Source organism: Myxine glutinosa, chromosome 14 (genome assembly GCF_964187855.1).
Source record: "Myxine glutinosa chromosome 14, kmMyxGlut1.1, whole genome shotgun sequence".
NCBI classification, from domain to species: domain Eukaryota; kingdom Metazoa; phylum Chordata; class Myxini; order Myxiniformes; family Myxinidae; genus Myxine; species Myxine glutinosa.
Window position 1 is genome coordinate 16,164,962 of NC_136274.1, and position 24,023 is coordinate 16,188,984.

The 24,023-nt window shown below is 44.5% G+C and overlaps 1 protein-coding gene across 1 annotated transcript in view; it reads right to left on the reverse strand.

The window, feature by feature from the left end:
* LOC137439216 (uncharacterized) overlaps nt 1-24,023 on the reverse strand; it is a 340,252-nt gene that overhangs the window by 63,189 nt on the left and 253,040 nt on the right. Inside the window, exon 4 of the mRNA XM_068134947.2 lies at nt 15,201-15,397. Coding sequence (XP_067991048.2) covers nt 15,201-15,397 — 197 coding nt within the window. The remainder of the gene's footprint in view (nt 1-15,200; nt 15,398-24,023) is intronic.

Genomic DNA, 24,023 nt, shown 5'->3' on the forward strand with positions numbered 1-24,023 from the left:
CAGCAAACATTACCACTTTACACAAAAAAGGTGCAAAAACAGATCCTTGCAACTACAGACCAATCAGCCTGCTCCCAATTATCAGCAAAGTCATGGAATCCATCATTGCTTTCGGATATGAAATCTTTCCTCTTCTCCAATGGCTTGATCTCTGATCATCAATTTGGTTTCAGACCAGGTCACTCTACTCTGGACATGCTGCTTCTGCTGTCTCAACAATGGATGGAGGTCCTCAATGCCAAACAGGAAATCAGAGCTGTCTCCCTTGACATATCACGTGCCTTCGATACGGTCTGGCACCCAGCTCTGCTCACCAAACTCTCCTCCTATGGTATCCATGGAAATCTCCATGCATGGCTTGCGGACTTCCTCTCTGGTCGTAGTCAACGTGTGGCCCTGAATGGATTTCTCTCATCTCCCCTTCCCGTTCAGGCTGGAGTTCCCCAAGGCAGTGTGCTGGGCCCTGTGCTTTTTCTGGTCTTTATCAATGATCTCTCCGACTCTCTGGAAAATCCTCTGTATCTCTTTGCTGATGACTCCACTCTCTGCCGCTCCATTCCTCTTCCCTCAGATCGGCAGTCTGCAGCCTCCTCACTCTCTGAAGACCTGGACAAAATCACAGACTGGTCAAACATGTGGAACATGTCTTTCAATCCTGACAAATCTCAAACTCTTACTATGTCTCTCCGAATAGATCGACTGGACAACCCTCCCATCTACTTTCTCAACAATCCTCTCCAAGAAGTTCTGTCGCTCAAGCTTTTGGGTCTCACCATCTGCCATGATCTTTCTTGGGAAAACCACATTTCCAAGCTGGCCTCCAAAGCCAGTCGCCGACTGGGCATCCTCCGTCGTGCGAAGTCCTTCCTAGGCACACCTGAGCTCCTCACCACATACAAGGCTTTCATCCGCAGCTCAATGGAATACTGTTCTCCCCTATGGGCTGGTGCTCCTGCCTCACACCTGGCTCGGCTTCACGCTGTTGAATCCAAAGCTTTCAGAATCATTGGAATCTCCCGCGATGAAGCTATCTCTGAGGGCCTTTCACTCACTCACCACAGGCAGGTAGGTGGTCTTTCTGTCTTCTACCGACTCCTCTCCGGCCTTGCTCCCCCAGCTCTGTCCGCCAAATATTCCCACAGGACACACAAGATCTGCCAGCAACCCTCTTGTGGTGAAACTGCCAAAATCAAGACTCTCTGCTCACCTTCACTCTTTCATTCCTCTTTTCTCCTGCCTCTGGAAAAACTCCATCACTCTCTTCAATCCTACTCTTCCCTCCAGGCAAGGAAGGAACAATAACATTTTTTTCTAATAAACAGAGTTGAATACTTCAATTTCAATACCTGTCCACCAAATTTCGCCTGAATTGTCAACAACATTTTGAGATATCCTGGCCCGATCTCTCAATGGTGAAGAATCACTGCCAGTATTGGTTGTTGTTGTTTTACTGTTTAACACGTGACGTCATCTGACGCCGTCCTGGGCATACTTGGTGTGCCTTGGCCGCTCACGTCGTCTTCCTCATCGCTCTCTGATTTCCATGGACTCTGTGTGCTTTGCGTGAGCGTCCAATAAACTCGAGCTGTTAACGGAAACAACGTGCTGTTTGTGATCCGATGGACTGAGAACACAAAAAGGTCTATCTCAGCTAACTGGCGCACTTAAAATTCTCGTCTCAGGATCCGGATCCATATCTTCACCAAAATCCAATCATTTTGTCCTTGTCACATACCAGACCTCTTCACCAAATTTCATTGAAATCCGTCCACAAGTTTCTGGAATATCCTGTTCACAGACAGACAGACACAGACAAGACCGACAGGGGTGAAAGCATAACCTCTGTCCACCTTCGTGGTGCAAGGATTTACGGAAGAATGTGTGTAAAATGGTGGGGATAGTGAAGGGTGATGGACAAAAGATCAGATTACGAACATCTCACCAGGTGTACAAATGTTATTTATTTATATTTTGGATAAAACCTAGGAACAAGGAAGTGTGAGCTGATATCAGATGAAAAGGAAACATACTGACAAGCATGGAATGGAGAGAGGAGGGAGGAAGTGGGAGAGAGGAGGGGGGAAAGTGGGAGAGAGGAGGGGGGAAAGTGGGAGAGAGGAGGGGGGAAGTGGGAGAGAGGGGAGGGAGGGGAGAAGGGGAGAGGAGGAGAGAGAGGAGGGAGGTGAGAAGGGGAGAGGGGGAGGGGGAGAGGGAGGAGGGAGGGAAGGGAGAAGGGGAAGAGAGGGAAGAGAGGGGAGAGAGGAGAGAGGGAGAAAGGGGAGAGAGTGGGAGAGAGAGGAGAGAGAAGAGAGAGGGAGGGAGGGAAGAGAGGGGGGAGGGGAAAGAGGAAAGGGAGGGGAGCGAGGGAGAGAGGGGGGGGAGGGGAAAGAGGAAGGGAGGGGAGCGAGGGAGAGAGGAGAGAGAAGAGAGAGGAGATAGTAAACACAGAAATCCACAAGTAAGAGGGTTGGGATATAGGTAAAGGGGTTAGAATAATATTATGGGTGTGGTTGTGGGATGACATGATAGTGGTGCACCACCAGCATGAATCTTTGGTTTACCTTGGACAAGTCTCCAACAATGAACTTTGCTGCAATTCCTGATGGATTATGGGAAATTTAACTCTTTCTGGTGAAAAACCTTAATCGACTTGCTGTTCTTTTCGGGCACTTACACTCTCAGTCATTATCGTTGACGTAGTGCTGGTTCGTGAAACTAGAGGCACTTCATAACAGCCATTGAGGGAACAAATGACATAATATATGTTAGAAGTCGTAGATTACGCTATGCAGAAACCCAGAGCAATTAACAAGGAATTAATTTTCACACAAATCTGCCTCTTCGATCCATGTTTCTGGGTGATTACACCCAACTCTGAAAGAGTGATGGTATTATCAAGTTCTGTCTCGCACAGGGTTGGTGGCTGTGAAATGCCGCACGAGTTGACCAATCATCGGACGAAGCTCTTACAGAATGACCATTTTCTAATCGTGACTTGACGTCGTCCATCCATGCAAAGTTATCAAAGTGTTGCTCTGGCGGGGGTTTCTGTTTCACCATTCCGATTGTAACTCCAACCGATAACTGTCATGTGAGTACTGTACTCGCATCACATGCTGTGAAGTTTTTCCCGTTTAAATACATGCCGAAGGCAGTGTTTTAGGCCTTGTCTTGTTCCTAATCTTCATCAATGATCTCACTGACTCGCTGGAAAATCCTCTTTATCTCTTTGCTGATGACTCGACTCTCTGCTGTGACATCCCTCATCCTTCTGACAGACAGGCAGCAGTCTCTTCCCTTTCCTCAGACCTTGAGTATTCAAAAACTGGCAAACATTTGAAACGTGTCTTTCAATCCCGAGAAATCTCACACTTTTTTTCTTCTCTTTGTTCTCTTTGTTCTCTTTGTTCTCTCTCACTCACTCTCTCTCTCTCTCTCTCTCTCTCTCGTTCTCTCGTGTTCTCTCTCTCGTTCTCTCTCTCTCTAAGGACCGCATGATCTTTCTTGGGCAAGCCACATTTCAAAGCTGGCCTCCAAAGCCAGAAGCCGACTGAGCACCCTCCGTCGTGCAAAGTCCTTCCTTGACACACCTGAGCTCCTATCCACCTACAAGGCCTTCATCCGCAGAATGATGGAGTACTGCTCTCCCCTCTAGGCTGGCTCCCATTTCTAAAATCTTCCTCAGATTGACGCTATGGAAACGAAGGCTCATTGTAATCACTCGCGATAAATTTGAGTCTATGGGCCTATCACTTCGCCATTGCCAACAGGTCAGTGGTCTCTCTGTCTTCTTCCACCTCATTTCTGGTTTTGCACTCTCTGCCTTTTCCGTGCTTTGCCCCTCCCCACCCCCCCACCCCCAACCATCTATAGGACGTACGTGGTCCACCAGCAACCCCCTCCTAGTGAAACTGCCGAAATCCAGAACAACCTTCTCACCTCTCCTCATTTATTCCTTATTTTTCCTGCCTGTGGAACCACCTTCCACACTCTCTTCAATCTCATTCTTCCCTCCAGATCTTCAAGACTTTGACAAAGTTACAAACTGGTGACCAAGATCAATTAACAAGGTCTTGAAGACCTTGTTCACCACCAGCTCAAGTCATCCCCCCTCCAAAACCATGATCTTTTCTAAACCAGTTAAACCACCTCCACACCCACATTTTTTCTGACAAATTCATCTTGTTCACAGCCCTTATCATCTTGTTCACAGCCCTTATGTTCTCCCTTACCCCTTATCATTACCTGCATCCCTTTTTTTTATCCGCCTACGTCTCACTTCTCCCTCTGCCCTGCTGTTGGCATTTCCTCTCTCTCCTGCTGTTCCCTTTGTTATGTAGTGTCTTGATCTGGTCTGCGTCCTATTTCTTCCACGAGCCTTGACCATGTATAACAAGAAGAAAAACACTTAAAATGTTATAGCCCTCGCCGTGGTTTTAGTAATTTTGCTGTACGGAGTTAAAGGCTGTCAGTCGGCCATCTTTGGTTGGATGACAAAACAAAATCTTCTGCATATGTATACTCTCATGTATTGTTTTTGTGCCAAGTTTGAAGAAAATCGGTCCATGCATGTCCGAGAAATGGATGGGGACACGTTAAAGTAACAAAATGGCTGCCAGTCGGCCATATTGGATCTCATCTCGAAAAAAGAAATGATGTGCATATGTACGCCATCATTCTTTATCTGTGTGCTAAGATTTAACAAGATCGGTAAATGTATTTCCAAGAAATGGTTGAGGACGTGTTTCATATCGGGTTTTTTACAACTAAAATGGACGTAAGGCGGCCATCTTTGATGAGATCACAAAATAAAGTGAGGTGCATGTGTATGCGTGTTTCATATCGGGTTTTTTTACAACTAAAATGGACGCCAGGCGGCCATCTTTGATGAGATCACAAAATAAAGTGAGGTGCATGTGTATGCCATCATGTACTCTGCTTGTGTCAGGATTGAACAAAATCGGACCATGCCTGTCCGAAAAATTGTTGGAGACACGTTTAAGTAACAAAATAGCCGCCAGTCGGCCATCTTGGATTTGATCTCGAAAATAAATGACATCCATATGGAAGCCATAATTATTTATCTGTGTGCCAAGTATGAACAAAATCGGTCCATACATCTCCGAGATATGGTTGCGGACGGTCGGATGAGACCAAATCCATAAGCTCCCATTTTGGACCAAATCCAACAGGGGCTAATAAACTATCCCTCCTGCATTGGGTGTGACAAAACTACTTTTACCCGATTGAAAATTGTTGGCTGATTATTTATTCACAAGGAGATTTGCAACTGGAAGCGAACGACTCGCTCAAGTAATATATTTCGAGTCTTCAATCTCAAAAGTCGAATCCTAAATTGAATGCCGCGAAGTAAATAATTATATATGTGTCAAACTCAAGTCCTATACGGCCTTGCAACGTACACAGCATGCCATACAAGGAGTGCCACACCGTAATTAAATAACGAAAGTTCAGCCTTGAAGGTTCCACCAATTCCACCAATTCCAAAGAATTCAAGGATGAGCTGTGCTTTGAATATCATTAATTCATCATCTAGCTCGAGAGTTCAAAGAACACAATACCCTGTGCAATGGTCAAGATTATATATACCGTATTTAAATCTTAATTAAATAATGATTTTAAAAATCGTTTCAACAATCCGGAAGTTTAGTGTTACTGAAGCAGTCTTATACACCAAACATCCTTATACACTGTAATAAGATGGCATTGAGTCACAGTTAAGGCTTTAGGGGATGGAGACTTTATTGATCACCATGGAACGCAGCATCGATCGGCATTGCACATGGCCAGATAAGCAGCCTCTTCTTCACCCTGATACTGCATGCAATGCAATGCCCTCTCATGCTACATACAACATGCATTTTAAGGCCATTTTCCCTGCTAGAGCAGGGGTTACCCTTGTGGTCCCCATGACAATCTTCTCCATTTTGCCCTATTTTCTGCATCTCTCCTTGTTAACCCCCTTGCCCGCATTTCTTCTTCCACCATCTTTAGCCAAGTCTTTCTCGGTCTTCCCCGTCCTCTACTTCCTTCTACATTAACTTCCATCACTCTTCTCAACCAGTCACTTTCATCCTTCCTCAACACATGACCAAACCATCTCAACCTGTTCCTCTTCACAGCATCAATCACAGGCAATATTCCCATCATCTTTCGCAATTCATCATTTGTCTTCCTCTCTCTCAACGATACTCCGCACATCCATCGAACCATTCGCATTTCCACCCTTTCCAGCCTTCGTTGCTGCTCTACGTTCATTACCCATGTCTCGCTCCCATAAATCATAACACTTCTCACACATGCAGCATACACCTTTCCCTTCAGCTTCAGCGACACTCTCCTCCTCATCAGCACGCCACTCAGTTCCCGAAACGTCTTCCATGCACATCTCACTCGAGCAACCGTTGCCGAGTCTGATCCACCTTCTCCATTCAGCATGTCTCCGAGGTAGCAAAATGTTTTCACACCTTCCAGCTTCACGCCGTCTCCAAGATCCAACTCAACATTTCCTCCATCTGCAGCTCCCTCTGTGCACACCTTACATTTGAATGTAGCTGCCACACTGGTAAATGACCCTCTCAGACCACTACATTTTTGATGAACCCACTCAGCGCACATTGTACATTGAATGGAGTTCACTCCGACACCCTTCCTGCACACAGCACACGGCCACTTCCCAGTTCTTTCCACCGCACCACATGCCTTACCACTTGCCATCACCTTCGTCTTTCCGATATTCACCTTCAGACCTTTTGTCTCCATACATTCCTTCCACTTGTTCATCTTTTCCTTCAGTCCATCCATACTTTCCGCAATCAACACCAAATCATCTGCATACAACAACCCCCATGGTAAACCCTCCTTTACGTTCTGAGCCAGCACCTCCATCACAGCTACAAATAGTAGTGGACTTAGTACCGACCCCTGATGCACTCCCACCTTCACCTCAAACTCACCACTGTTCCCGTCCTTCGTCCTTACAGCTGTGCGCGCTCTTTTGTACATTGCCATCACTATTCTGATCAACCATTCCTCCACTCCTAACTTCCTCAATGCCCATGTCAATACTTTGCGTGGAACCCTATCGAATGCTTTCTCCAGATCAACAAACCCAAAAAACAACTTCTTCCTCTTATCCATGTACTTCTCCTGCAACTGCCTCACAATGAAAAGCGCATCTGTCGTTCCTCTTCTTGGCATAAATCCAAACTGCATTTCGTCGATCTTCACTTTCTTCCTTATCCTCCTCTCCAACACCCTTTCCAATACCTTCATTCCATGCTCCAATAACTTTATCGCTCGGTACGAGCCACACTCCAGAGGGTCACCTTTCCCCTTGTATAGAGGGACGAGGGTACTCAGTTCCCAATCCACTGGAATGCGGCCTTCTTTCACCACCAGATTACAGATCTCTGTCAATCTCTTCACACCCCAACTTCCTGCTGCCTTCAACATATCTCCCACAACTCCCGTCGGCCCTCCCGCTTTTCCACTCTTCATTGCTTTTATCGCTTCCTCAACTTCCTTCTCAGTTATCTTCTCTGCCGGTCCTAAAACTGGGTTACTCTCTATGTTGCCATCCCATTCATTCTCTGTATTCAACAGCATTTCCATATGTCTTTTCCATCTTCCTTTAATTCCATCTGGGTCGACAACGATTTGTCCCACTTCATCCTTCAAGCATCTCACCCCCATCACATCACACCTCTCTTTCGCTATGTGCTTTGCAATCCTGAATACTGCTTTCTGACTCTCTTCCGAATCCAAGTGTTCTCCGAACATTTTCCTACATGCCTCCTGCGCCTTTGCTACCTCTTTCTTTGCAGCCTTCCTGGCTGCCTTATAACTTTCATGCTCTGCTGTTTCTGCTCCCGTACCCTCGCCTTCTGCCACTCCTTGAACTTCTTCCTCTTCTCGTCAATCCTCTTTCCAACTTCAACATCCCACCACCATGTTTCCGAGTGCCTCGGTGGTCCTTTTGTCCATCCACATACCTCACCAACGGCTCCCAACAGACTAGCTTTCATTGACATTCAACCACTTTCAAGCTCAACCACATCATCCTCTACCCTACTCAGCCTCTCTTTTAATGCCTCCCTTACTGTCACCTCTTTCAACCTCCACACCTTCATTCTCGGTTGGTACTTCACCCGCCGAGCTCTCCTCGCACCTTTCACCCTTATGTCGCAGACAACCAAGTGGTGCTGTGAAACAGCCTCCTCCCCCGGGATCACCTTTGTGTCCCGGAGGTGCCCCCTATCTCGCCTACGCACCATCAGGTAGTCAACGGTTGTCGTCGACCCACCTGACGTGTATGTAACAAGCTTATTATCCTCTTTCTGGAACTGAGTATTACAAATCAACAAATCAGCTCCATCAGCAAACTCCAAAATCCTTTCACCTTCTCCATTTCTCACACCATATCCGTAACCCCCATGAACTCCCTCAAAACCATCCATACTCCTTCCCACATGTCCATTCAGGTCTCCTCCCACCACAACAACTTCCTCATCTTTCACGTTTTCCATCAGCTTCTCTATCGCACACCAGAACTTGTCCTTCTCTTCATCGCTTCGACCAACCTGCGGAGCATATCCCGAGATGACGTTCACCAAGAGCTTTCCAATCATCATTTTCACCATCATCAACCTGTCATTCACTCTAGTCACACTCACCACACTGTCTACAAACTCCTCAGAAAACAGGACACCAACACCATTCACGCCCTCCGGGCACCCTTGCCACACAAACTTGTATTTCTGTCCCTGCCTACCCTTCACCATTCTCACACCACTTCCCTTCCATCTCGTCTCTTGCACACAACATATGTCCACTCTTCTTCTGACCAATACTTCCACCACTTCTCCTGATCTCCCTCTCATTGTCCCTACATTCCATGTCCCAAACCTCAGAAACCGATCTCCACTTCGGGCTGCACCCTGCCCATATGTACTTGTAATTGTCATGGTTCTCTTTTTTGAGGCAATGTCTTTATGGCCGGATGCCCTTCCTGATGCCAACCCTCTTAGTCGTCTCTTACGACACGCAGGGATACGGTGTACCTATTCTGACCAGGGTACACACTGGGAAACGTTTAAAACATGGAAATTCTGGGGGGTGGGGGGGGGGAGGGGAGGGGCGGCGTCAGCATCACGGCTGCGGTTTAAACATATTCCAACAATATCTAAACAGAACCATGAAAACCATGAAAAACAATCCGGGAAAAGTCTCCAAGCGAGAACGTGGATTTGAGAAGGAAGGGGCAGAGGCGGAAGAAAAACGAGATACAGGGGGCGGGGCACAAGCCGAGACGAGGAGGAGAGCGAACAAGCACGTGTCCGGGAGGAGAGAAAGAATCAATATTAGTCTAGTAGGAAGACTAGGTCCCCCTGCACCCCCGGAGATATACTTCTAATCAGTGTTTCTAGATTGGAAAAAATGTGTAGAAAATGACTAGCTATGGCCCCAAGCTGAAAAAATGTCCCACATACCATTTTTATGCAAATTACTGCTGCAAATTTTATGCAAAATTATGCAAATTTTATGCAAATTTTTGATGAGGAGTAGAGTTGAGGGGTCTTTGAGGGCTTCATCGAGGTGCTCTCGGTTGCAAGACTGGGTCATTCTGAGAAGCACAGCAGGGTCAGAGATCATGATGTTCTCCTCCTCAGTGAATCTCTCCATCAACAGCCTCTCCATTGCCTCACACACTGTTTTGAGGCAAAAGAGGGACTTTGCGTAGGCCTTTCCACTGAGAACACCTTTGAGAGATCCACTTGTTACTAGTTGTGCCTCAAAGAGAATCTCTGCATATCCAGAACCACGCATCTTGTGTCCAGTGAGCATCCCGATGTAGTTCATGGATGTGTGGAAGGGTCCAATCGTTACTACATGACTAGCAAATTCATTTGGCCAGCGCCAGATGATGGGAAGGGCTTTCATGCAGACACCCAGATCAAATGTATTCAGGACCCATCTCTGACCCACCTCAGCAGTTGCTGCCTCGGAACGCTTCAGTAGCTCACGAACAACTGCGTTGTCTGTGATCGGTTGGTGGATAGGCGTGCAGTAGTCGACTGTTGATTTGCTGGGTGGGGGAGAACCAGTTGCAGAGGTGAAACCCCCTAGCCCAGGCACAGGCTGCAGGCCATTGCCATGCCATGCAGGCACCAGGCACAGACCGATCACAGACAACGCAGTTGTTCGTGAGCTACTGAAGCGTTCCGAGGCAGCAACTGCTGAGGTGGGTCAGAGATGGGTCCTGAATACATTTGATCTGGGTGTCTGCATGAAAGCCCTTCCCATCATCTGGCGCTGGCCAAATGAATTTGCTAGTCATGTAGTAACGATTGGACCCTTCCACACATCCATGAACTACATCGGGATGCTCACTGGACACAAGATGCGTGGTTCTGGATATGCAGAGATTCTCTTTGAGGCACAACTAGTAACAAGTGGATCTCTCAAAGGTGTTCTCAGTGGAAAGGCCTACGCAAAGTCCCTCTTTTGCCTCAAAACAGTGTGTGAGGCAATGGAGAGGCTGTTGATGGAGAGATTCACTGAGGAGGAGAACATCATGATCTCTGACCCTGCTGTGCTTCTCAGAATGACCCAGTCTTGCAACCGAGAGCACCTCGATGAAGCCCTCAAAGACCCCTCAACTCTACTCCTCATCAAAAATTTGCATAAAATTTGCATAATTTTGCATAAAATTTGCAGCAGTAATTTGCATAAAAATGGTATGTGGGACATTTTTTCAGCTTGGGGCCATAGCTAGTCATTTTCTACACATTTTTTCCAATCTAGAAACACTGATTAGAAGTATATCTCCGGAGGGTGCAGGGGGACCTAGTCTTCCTACTAGACTATATAGAATTCTTTGTCTAGGGAGGTGAGGTGAGGGGGAGAAAACAAAATAAAAGAAACAAGCAATACAGCGAAGGAAATAACGCAAACCGACAAAACACCGACGGGGGGAGGGAAGCCCCAAGTCACCAGGCCGCGCACGAGGTACGACCCAGAAAACGATTAATTACACACAAGTTTGCACGAACCACAAACCAACACCAACTAGAAACACACAATAGCACATACACAGCAAAATAACCAGTGGAAATTTGACAAAGACAAGAATGGGAAAACACTCAAACTTCGATGCCGTGGAGAGCTCGAAGCACGCCTCACACGCGCGAGGAACCGCGACGACGAACCGCGCCGAATATATATGCTATATGTCGATATATATATGTATGTATGTCGATATATATATATATATATATATATATATATATATATATATATGTATATATATATGTATGTATGTATGTATGTATGTATGTATGTATGTATGTGTATATATATATATATATATATATATATGTATGTATGTATGTATGTATGTATGTATGTGTATATATATATATATATATATATATATATATATATATATATATATATATATATATATATATATATATATATATATATATATATATATATATATATATATATATATATATATATCTATATATATATATATATATATATATATATATGTATGTATGTATGTATGTATGTGTATATATATATATATATATATATATATATATATATATATATATATATATATATATATATATAATATATATATATACATACATATACAGTCACGTGAAAAAGTAAGTACACCCCATGTAAAGTTTTGACTTGTTCAACATATTTCAACATACAGCTATTTGATCTTCATTTCAACAATATTGACAGATAAAGGTGATATAATATAACAAATATCATGAAACATTTACATTTTGTAGTCCATTGTATAATTTAAATAAACATAAATGCAAATTTCGCATGTGGAAAAAGTAAGTACACCCTTGGCTCTAATAGGTGGTATTGCCCCCTTTGGAAGAAACAACCTCAAGTAGGCATCTCTTATAACTGTCTACCAGTCTCTGACATTGACTGGGAGAAATGTTTGCCCACTCCTCCATGCAGAATTCTTTCAGCTGTGCGATGTTTGAGGGGTTTCTTGCATGCACAGCTCGTTTCAAATCCCCCCACAACATCTCGATGGGATTTAGATCCCGGCTTTGACTTGGCCTTTCCAGAACCCTCCATTTCTTACTTTTCAGCCATTCCTTGGTGGATTTACTTGTATGTTTAGGGTCATTGTCATGTTGCAAGGTCCACCTTCGGTTGAGCTTCAACTTTCCGACAGATGGCCTCACATTATCCTCAAGCACCTTCTGGTACAATGAAGAATTCATCATGGATTCTATGATGGTGAGCTGCCCAGGCCCTGATGCAGCAAAGCTGCCCCAAACCATAATATTTCCACCACCATGCTTTGCAGTTGGTATCAGGTTCTTGTGGTCAAATGCTGTCTTTGGTTTTCGCCAAACATGTCTTCTGGTACTGTGGCCAAATAGCTCTACCTTTGACTCATCTGTCCAGAGCACATTGTTCCAGCAGTGCTGGTCTTTGCCCAGGTGTTCATTGGCAAACTTCAGTCTTGCCCTGATGTTCTTTCTGGACAGCAAAGGTTTCCTCCTGACACACCTCCCATGTAGATCAAATTTGTGCAGTCTCTTTCTGATGGTAGACTCGTGCACTTTGACATCAACAGCGGCAAGAGCTACCTGTAGGTCCCGTGATGACATTCTGGAGTTCTTAGAGACTTCTTTCAGTATCTTGCGGTCTGCTCTCGGGCTGAACTTGCTGGGGCGGCCTGGCCTGAACAAGTTGGCAGTTGTTTGGAATCTTCTCCACTTGTAAATGATCTTCCGGATAGTCGAATGATTGATTTCAAATTGTTGGGAGATCTTTTTAAATCCCTTCCCGGACTTGTAGGCATCTATAACCTTCTTTCTGAAGGCATCAGAGAGCTCTTTTGATCTCGGCATGGTGACGCCGCACACTTCAACAACAAAGAGCAACCCAAACTAAATGTCTGAGGTTTAAATAAGACAGGTTCCTCCAAGATCCTCTCTAACGATGTTCTAATAAGTTGCACCTGAGCTGGTGCACCTGATTCTAATTTTCGGTATTTGAAGTAGTGATAAATGTAGGGGTGTACTTACTTTTTCCACATGCGAAATTTGCATTCACGTTTATTTAAATTATACAATGGACTACAAAATGTAACTGTTTCATGATATTTGTTATATTATATCACCTTTATCTGTCAATATTGTTGAAATGAAGATCAAATAGCTGTATGTTGAAATATGTTGAACAAGTCAAAACTTTACATGGGGTGTACTTACTTTTTCACGTGACTGTATATATACACATATGGTGTGGAGGTGTGGGAACGGTGCAGCATGCACTGAGTGCATGCTCAGTAGCATTGGCAGCAGGAGGATACAGGTGGCGACATGATCAGGTGCTGGCGGTGGTGGTGCAGATGGTGCAACAAGAGGTGCTGAGATCGAGAGAGAGAAGAGTGGAGAAGGAGACTGATGGGGGATAGGTGTTGTTTGTCAGAGAGGGCCAAGTGGCAAGAGGTGGAAAGAGGAGGAGGTGGAAAGCAAGAGGGCTGTCAGATGCTTGTGATTGGCAGGTGGTGGCAGACCTAAAGCCACAATTGGTATTCCCAGAGGAGATCTGTGTGACAAGGTTGCGGCCTGACATTGTCATTTGGTCAAGTGCAACAAGACAGGTCATCTTAGGGGAGTTGTTGGTACCTTGGGAAGAAAACATGGAGGAGGTGCACGAGAGGAAGGTACAGTGAGCTGGAGGCAGAGTGCCAGGAGAAGGGTTGGGGAGTTTCGTGTCAGCCATTTGAGGTGGGGTGTGGAGGGTATATTGGCAATTCCTTTTCTGCATTTCTTGCTAGGCTGGGAGTGTGTGGGACAGAAAGAAGGAGGATGTGTGACAAGGTGGCCCAGGTTGCCTTGAGAGGCTCATTTTGGATATGGAGGAAGTTTATGGAGGCACGTCGAACGGTGTAGGTTGGTTGTCTGTTTTTTTTTGTTACCATTATTATTTCTTATTTTGTGTATATGAGTGAGTGGGTGAGGGTGTGTGTTTTTGCATGAATTAATTTTTGCATGAGTGTGTGTTTTTGTGTGTTGAGTGGTGTTTGATGTACGGGTAGGTGGTTGGTTGGTTAGTGTTGTGTGTGTATGTGTGTGTATGTGTGTGTATATGAATGATCTGGTGTGTTTTGTTGGTGAGTGGTGAAGGGTATAAAGGTGGGTGTTTGAGTGTTCCACCATGTTTGTTTGGTGCTGTGGATTCTGGATGTGGAGGTGTTGTTGTTGTTCGCACTGGCTGGGGGTGGGGGTATGTACGCATCCAGGTGCAGTTGCTGCATGTGGATGTGTATGTGCCCCTGCTGGCCCATCTTAGCTGACCGTATCGAGGTTGAAGGGCCGAAACGGGATGATGCTGAGGACCTCGACTGAAGACCCGGTCAGTGCGGCACACTTGTGACCAGGTGTTTTGAACATATATATATATATATATCATGGTTCTTGGAAGTATTATGAAGGCAATTTGTGTTCTAGAGTGCTGAAGTATATAATTCAATATAAATAATAGTTTAAAGAGGTTTAAAGCCATATAAATTAATTAATTCCGGGTTTTATGGCCGTTTTTCCCAGTGTCTATTACACCACCCTATCTAACAGGTTATTCAAGTTATTTGTACCTGTTTTTGTGTCCTTTGTGATGTCTTTATAAACAGTAGGTTTTCTGTGTGGAATAATTTTCAATTTTGTTCGACTGCCAGGCAGACAGAGTGAAGACATTATCTCACTCCTCTGTGTGCATGCATGATGAGGACAAATTCCGAGACAAAGCACGTTGAAACGGCAAACTTGCTTTCCTAAAAATGTACTAATTGGTGTTCAAAATATAACATTCGATTTAAATAAGTTGTTCCTCGGTCATAATCCGACGATCATAAACTGATCAGACGGACAGAAATGACCCAATTGCTTAACCCCGCTTTTCGCTTTGCGTGCGTGGGGTAATTGTCTTTGTTACCAAGCTAAGATCTTATAGACACGTTTTACGAAGGATTGTACAACAATGCCTTTATAATAGCAAAGTTGGAAATTATGGAGATGTTAAGACAAAATTATGGCGGTGAACACTCATAGAAAACATAATGTGGTCATGGTATGGCAGAGATGTTGTGCCGTGTGTTCACCTCCTGGGCAGGAACGTACCCTGGGCGAGGAGCACGCCAGCTCTTGATGGGGGACAGATGGCCGTCAGAGAGGGCAAGACGAAGAGGAAGCTGAGGAAACCAAACATGCAGGGTGAGCGTGGTCGAGAGATTTTCCAGTGACAAAAGTAACGAAGCCCGGGTGGAGCCCCAGCGCTCGCGGCCCTCCAGCACCACAGATTGGCAGTTGGCTGACACCTGAAGACAGAGGCCACCATGTCATACCATTTGGTCTTACCATGTAGGCACAAGTGTACATGTCAACAGACATATAAAACAATTTATATTAACCTGTGCTACAAATATCTTTGAATGTTTGTGGAATATCTCAAAGATACAATGAACTGCTTTGACAGGATGGCACATGAGAGGTAGAGCACTTACCTTTGAGCTGTGGAATATATATTTGATTCCTGACATGACTATTACTTATCAGACTGGGTTGTCAGGATAGCCTAGAGGTTTGCGCACTCACTTCTGAGCTGTCGAGCCTTGGTTCAAATCTCGGCCTAGTTATCAACATTCATCCTGGTGCTTCAGAGGCATCAATGTGTGTACCGCCCCTTGGACGGAGGTTCATCTGACATTAGTTGGTGGACGTCAAATATCCCAAGCTTTATTTCGCAGAGAGAAAGAGAGATATTGCTGACACCCTAACCAAATTACAAATCCCTGTCCTATTGTGCAGGGCCACTGCAGTAGTTGCACAGCCATGCCTCAACAACGATGTAACCGCCAGACCAAATTCAGTTCATCAAATCCTAATGCAGCAACTGTCAGAGTAGTGTTTCAAAGCCAAGTTGTGGCACCAAAATGTGCAGGTCAGAGGGCATGTTAAGCTGGGGACCCGTCTGTAAGAACCAATGCTGCTGGATGTCAAGTATCCGACCGTGTTTTACGACGAAGAGTGGTAGAGTTATCTACCGGCACCATTTCTGGCTTGACTCCCACTGGGAATGTATGAACAAACCACTCAGGGAAACCAGCTGTCGCACACCTGCCCTCGGATGGAATACCATGAGGGCAAATGGATAATGATCTGCCAAAACAAAATGCATTTAACAACTTTGGAAAAGTCAGTGCAGAGAAAACATTTCCGTATTCGAATGCAAACATGGCAGAGTCAGAATGGTCGTCACATGATCCTTGATATTTGGATTATTTATCGACAATTTTGATCAAAGCTCGCCAAATATCTCTCTTGTGGTCGGCACTAATTTTTGTAAGTGGCTAGCTCAACACACGTAAAACATCTGGTACAGAAGCCCTGCGGCGTGTTGTAGTTTCAGGTGAGCTGATCATTCAGGGTAAGCGATGATTACAAATTAAAACAGATGAGTGAGACATCATGAAAAATTACACAAAACTTCACTGCATAAGCCAAGACATGGATGTATAATTAGAATGGAGATAATTGATTACAGCTCCACGATATTCGCGACACAATTCGATAAGTATCGATGTACTATAATTCCCATTTGAATACACACATAACACTCCAAAACAAAGTTTTGGAACGTGGCAAATAAGTCAACAAATTATTTCAGCAGCTGGAATACTAGGCACAGACAGGAGGAAATCAGGAAGAGCAATGCTACGAGAACAATTCAAGGATACTGTGGACCTTTACATTTTGGACTAGAACGGAACTCGGTAGAGCACTTACTTCCGCCAATCTGAACAGTTTTCGTTTTATATCCCACTGATAGGCCAGATCTGGATCCAGACCTGAAACAAAATTAAATCAGCTTGTTCTTGTCACCGAAACAACTCATCCACCAAAGCTTTGTCATAATCCGTCCACAACTTTTTGAAAAGTTGAAAAGTTATCCGTCTTCACTTCGGATATCAAATCCTTCCTCTTCTCCAATGGCTTGATCTCTGATCATCAATTTGGTTTTAGACCAGGTCACTCGACTCTGGACATGCTGCTTCTGCTGTCTCAACAATGGAAGGAGGTCCTCAATGTCAAACAGGAAATTAGAGCTGTCTCCCTTGACATATCACATGCCTTTGATAAGGTCTGGCACCCTGCTCTGTTCACCAAACTCTCCTCCTATGGTATCCATGGAAATCTCCACGCATGGCTTGCGGACTTCCTCTCTGGTCGAACTCAACGTGTGGTCCTGAATGGGTTTCTCTCATCTCCCCTTCCTGTTCAGGCTGGAGTTCCCCAAGGCAGTGTTCTGGACCCTGTACTTTTTCTGGTCTTCATCAATGATCTCTCCCACTCTCTGGAAACTCCTCTCTATCTCTTTGCTGATGACTCCACTCTTTGTCGCCCCATACCTCATCACTCAGATCAGCAGTCTGCAGCCTCCTCACTCTCTGCAGTCCTGGACAAAATAGCAGACTGGTCAAACAAGTGGAACATGTCTTTCAATCTTGACAAATCTCACACTCTTACTATGTCTCTACAAAAGACTGGACAACCCACACATCTACTTTCTGAACAATCCTCTCCAAGAAGTTCTGTCACTCAAGCTTTTGGGTCTCACTATCTGCCATGGTCTTTCTTGGGAAAACCACATTTCCAAGCTGGCCTCCAAAGCCAGTCGCCGACTGGGCATCCTCCATCGTGCGAAGGTCTTCCTTGGCACACCTGAGCTCCTCACCACATACAAGGCTTTCATCCGCAGAGCAATGGAATACTGTTCTCCCCTCTGGGCTGGTGCTCCTGCCTCACACCTAGCTCGACTTCACGCTGTTGAAACCAAAGCTTTCAGAATCATTGGAATCTCCCGCGATGAAGCTAACTCTAAGGGCCTTTCACTCACTCACAGCAGGCAGCTTGGTGGTCTTTCTGTCTTCTCCCGACTCATTTCCGGCATTGCTCCCCCTGCAATGGAGTCTGTGCTCTGTCCCCCAAATATTCCTTCAGGACGCACAAGATCTGCCAGAAACCCTCTTCTGGTGAAACTGCCAAAATCAAGACTCTCTGCTCACCTTCACTCTTTCATTCCTCTTTTTTCCCCCACCTTTGGAACAAACTCCCACACTCTCCGCAATCCCTCTCCTCCCTTCAGGTCTTTAAAACAGCTGTTCAACACCATCTTTTGTCTTCCCCCATCCAAAACCTTGATCTTTTCTACCCCTGTTAATACACCCAAATCCACCTCTTTCAATCTCCGACCTCATTCCTGAAATTCCTTGTCATGTCAAGTCGTTTTATACCGTGTACCCTTCAACATCCCCCAGCCCTCTCCCTCCCACAGATCTCTCGATGTCACTGTTCTCTACTATTGTACTTGTGTGCTTCCCTCTTTCTCTCTCTCTCTCTCTCTCCATATTGTCTCATGCTCCCTTTATTATACGTGTTATGTGTCTGTTTATGTTTTTTGTGTTTAATGTTAGCTCTTACACGAACCTCGATCTTGTATACAAAAAAAAAAAAAAAAAAAAAAAAGGTAGTTATTATAAAGGACATCACATTTTCTCAAAATTCATCTTGTGTGGCCATTGCAGCAGAGCTCCTGGAATGCTACCAGAGAGAGAGAGGGATGATCTTTTAAAAAGATGTGACCCATGATGAGACTTGAGTCCATGATTTGACAAAGCAAACCAGTATGGAGTAGAGACATTCATGGATGGCCACAACCACATACGTCTAGTCTAGCGTTATGGAACTTTCGAGGAATAATTCATGCAAAATTCTTCAACTTTGAGAATCAATATTGCACAGTAATACAGTGATGGGTGATGTAACGAAGCGAGATGAGTAATTCACGGATGACGGTCCCTTGTACTGTCTGGAGGAGACAAGTCTCAGGGCCTGGCCACTGCTGGGAAGCACCAAATCGTTCCTCAAGCAGCAAAGATGACATGTCAGCTTGTGACTTTTATCTATATATGCAAAGAAAAATCTAAATAGCATTAAATATACGAAAATTGAAGACATCAAAGCATGTCCTCTGAAATGGCGACGTTCCCGTACCAGAGATTTATATTCAGATGGATTGAGGCGCCATCATGTCGATGGGGTGGTTATTTACGTATATCAGGCGGTTCCCAAACCCAGGGTCACGACCCAAAGTTGAAAACCCCGCTTTAATTTCCCCGATTTTTGAGGGTGTATTCACGTTGAAAGCGTTTTCTCCAACAATGTTTATCGTAGGTACCGATACCATTTGGGTCGTGAGGTGAATGCCATTTCAAATTTCGGTTGATGGACAAAAACGTTTGGGAACCGCTGATGTATATAATAGGGAAGCAGGAAATACAGTGCATTCAGAAAGTATTCAGACCCCTTCACTTTTTTCACATTTTGTTATGTTGCAGCCTTATGCTGAAATCGTTTAAATTCATTTTTTCCCTCATCAATCCACACTCAATACCACATACAAAGAGAAAACAGGATTTTAGAAAGTTTCGCAAATTTATTAAAAAGAAAAAACTGAAATATCACATTTACGTAAGTATTCAGACCCTTTGCTATGACACTTGAAAATAAGCTCAGGTGCCTCCCATTTTCTTGATCATCTTTGAGATGTTTCGACACCTTGATTGGAGTCCACCTGTGGTAAATTCAATTGATTGGACATGATTTGGAAAGGCACACACCTGTCTATATAAGGTGTCACAGCTGACAATGCACATCAGAGCAAAAACCAAGCCGTGAGGTCGAAGGAACTGCCTGCAGAGCTCAGGGACAAGATTGTGTCGACGCACAGATCTAGGGAAGCCTACAAAAAAAAATTCTGCTGCATTGTAGGTTCCCAAAAGCACAGTGGCCTCCATAATTCTTAAATGGAAGAAGTTTGGAACAACCAGGACTCTTCCGAGAGCTGGCCACCCGGCCAAACTGAGCAATCGGGGGAGAAGGGCCTTGGTAATAGAGGTGACCAAGAACCCGATGGTCACTCTGGCTGAGCTCCAGAGATCCTGTGTGGAGATGGGAGAAACTTCCAGAAGGACAACCATCACTGCAACACTCCACCGATCTGGGCTTTATGGCAGAGTGGCCAGACGGAAGCCTCTCCTCAGTGAAAGACACATGAAAGCCCACAGAATCTTGTTTCCCATGGTCTGAGAGTCCTTTAGGTGCTTTTTTGCAAACTCCAAGCGGGCTTTCATGTGTCTTCTGGAAGTTTCTCTTCTCTACACCCTTGACATATCATGTGCCTTCGATACGGTCTGGCACGCCACTCTGCTCACCAAACTCTCCTCCTATGTTATCCATGGAAATCTCCATGCATGTGATGCACATGATATGTCAAGGGAGACGGCTCTGATTTCCTGTTTGGCATTGAGGACCTTCATCCATTGTTGAGACAGCAGAAGCAGCATGTCCAGAGTAGAGTGACCTGGTCTGAAACCAAATTGATGAACAGAGATCAAGCCATTGGAGAAGAGGAAGGATTTGATGCCAGAAGCAATGATCGATTCCATGACCTTGCTGATTATTGGGAGCAAGCTGATTGGTCTGTAGTTGCAAGGATCTGTTTTTGCACCTTTTTTGTGGAAAGCAGTAATGTTGGCTGATTTCCAAGCAGATGGCAGATGACCTTGAGTGAAAGAGAGGGTGAAGAGAACAGAGAGAGGGTGAGATAGAGCGGCAGAGCAGGATTTTAGGACCCGTGGGCTGATGCCGTCAGGACCAGTTGCAGAATCTTACTTGAGGTTTGACAAAAACTTCTCCACCTTGTCGGAAGAGAAGGACACAGAGTCCGGGAGCAGCTGGGTATGACTGGGTAAGGTGGGTACAGAGAGAGAGATGGGTTTGGGACACAATATTTTGAGGCAAATACAGAGTTGAGGCATTCAGCTTTTTCACATGCAGTGTCAGCTGTGTCGCCGTTTGAGGTAAGGGAGGGGATGGAGGGGGAACAAACATCAGAAACAGATTTGACCAGACGCCACCAGGATTTGGAGGAAGGAGACAGGTTTGTGAGTTCAGTCTTGAGAGTAGAGAGATATTGTTTCCTGGCTCTCCTGAGGGTAGACACACACTTGTTCCGAACTTTGTGAAAGGAACGGAGATTGCCTTCAGTTGGATTTGCCTTCCATGAGGCGAAGGCAAGTTGTTCCAGGGCAATTGCCTCACCACAAGCTTCAGTGTACCATGGACGGGAGGAAGGGGAAGACAACTGAAGACGAGATGGGATAAATCTGTGCATGAGAGAGAGCAGTTTGCTTTTGAAGAATTCCCAAGATGAGTTGATGTCAGAGGCAGTAGAGATGGGAGACCAGTCCAGATGATTGATGGCTGCTTGCAGACCGTGCCAGTCAGCCTGAGTGAAATGCCAGACTCGTCGACACTGAGGAGGCTCTCCGAGAATGGCCAGAGAGATGTTCACCTTAACAAGCAAATGATCAGATGAACCGATTGGAGCAGAAGAAGAGCAGCAGACATTTGCAGGGAAGTTTGTCATAACCAAGTCTAGAAGAGAAGATACTCCATTTTTATTTTTTTTGTATACTGAATCGAGGCTCGTGAAAGAGCTGACATTTACTTCACAAACAAATCAACCAGACAAACAAAATATATAAAAAGAGGGAGCGGAAGACAAGATGGGGAGACAAGATTGACTGAGATCCGGGTCGGGAAATTGACAGATTGTGTCAGTCCCAACGAGTCACATATGTCCTTTGCTGAGATGCCCATCAAACAAAGGGTAAGAGGTTGGGGGGAAGTAGGGGGTGAAAAAAAAGGTAATCCAGAGAAAGAATGAACGTGAATAAACAAAAGACCGCATAAGGTGACTGGGCAGTCCTCGAGGCTAACCAAACCCCAAAATATGCACGATCAAACTGACTGACTCATACACAAATTTGCACGAAATGCAAAACACGATTGAAACAGAAACACTGTAAACGCATACACAGCAAAATAAAATACTTAACTTTGTAAAAAATACAACTCAACTTTGATCGACGTGGACGAGCTCGGACGACACAACCTCACCCGGGGAACTGGAAGCAGAACTTTGTACTGAACTGATTAAACTTTGAGTGAGAATGAACAATGTTTCCTCAGTTGCAACATTGACATCCAATTCCTGTTCATCCAATTCCATAAAATAATCTGGTGAATCTTCAAAATTCAAAATGATCCCGACAACAACTTTGATGTTTCCTTGAGTGCCAGCAGTTGGTGTCCAATGACTTTCATTGGATATGAAATTCTCCTTCACAAGGAAGTTAGTGGAACACTTTGGGGCTGTACACAAAATGCGTGACGTTTTTGCCACTTGTTTGACACCTTACCTCCCAGTGTGACACTCGGTGACACTTTGCCTGACAATTAGGCTATGAGCCAATGGGGTTGCTCGGTATCAGTAAGAGGGAGCAAGACCTACTGTGATTTTTGATTTTTTAGCAAAGTTGGGTCCCTAGAGATGGAAAATGTGTGATGGCATTGTGTAGCTCTTGGCCTTCTCTGTTTTATCATTCAATATGCAACCCTAACCCCCTAAGGTCGCCTGTTGCAGATTTTTCATCCAAAATGTATCGGGTCATTGTCAGTTTATGGTGTATAAAATATGCACCAGTGATAAATGTAACGGCCACGATGAACTTTCAAATGTATAAATAAAAAAAATAACCACCTTTAGAGGCCATTTTTCCCCACAAGCGGGGGTTGGCCTTTTTTGGGCACCGTGGTTGTTGTTGTTGTTTTTTTGGTCCCCTTTTTGAAGCAATGTTTTACGGCCGGATGCCCTTCCTGACGCCAACCCTTTTTGCCGCCTTTAACGACAAACAGGGAATTACCAGTGAACTGGTACTCAATTAGCCGACCTCGGAAGGATGACAGGCTGAGTCAACCCCCCTGGCGTTAATTCAGCAATCGACCGGGATTACAAACCCAGGATCCTAGGATCCTAAGCCGGCACCCGAGCCGCTAGCCCAACACCAGAACTTTCAAATGTGATATAAATTAATCAACCAAACTCACTCAAAATGAGGTTTCTTTCAATCATATAGTTTTACATTTAATTATTTAAAGACATCATGCACATGCACCTAAATAGCATCATTCATCAATTAATTTGTCCCAGGAGCCCTTTCCCAACATTTTGATACCATTTGTAATCATATCTGACATATGTTGACAAGTAAGTGCACCATTTTATACACTGACGATGACTTCTGAGCCATTCCTTCAAGTATAATCTCGAACAATTTGCATGACCATGCTCCACACATAATATATGATTTATAGTTTGAGTTCACAAGAACTTATGTGACTTGCACACCTTGCCTTGTGTCTATAAATGCATTGTGTTGAACAGATATATTACTGTACGAAGAGATACAAGTACTGAAATCAGGATAAACATCACTTTTACATGTCCATATAATGCCATACAATCTGCTTCTGCACAAAATCGTGTAAATGGAGTATGTATCCACTGTATGTCTGGAAATACAGTATATATTTCATCAAAAAGGAGTTAGTGTATTTATTTACCCATTGTAATATGATTCCCTGGCACAAATTAATAGATGCTTTCCCAATTCAGTGATGCACTAGGCAATGCTGTTTAATCTTCAAGTTAGTAGGATGAAAATGGACAATTTTTCAGACAAAAATGGATGATTTCAGAAGTTTGACCTTGAGTTGACATTTGACCTTTTGACCTAAAATAGTTGGTTTCCCAATTCAATGAGGCACTATGCAATTGCTGTATAATTTTCAAGTCAATTGGATGAAATTTGATGATTTTTCTGATGAAAATTGATGATTTTAGAAGTTTGACCTTGAGTTGACCTTTGACCTTTTGACCTCAAAAGCAGTTGACTTCCCAATTTATTGACCACTATGCAAATGCTGTTCAATTTTTGAGTTAATCAGATGAAAAATGACAATTTTAGAAATTTGATC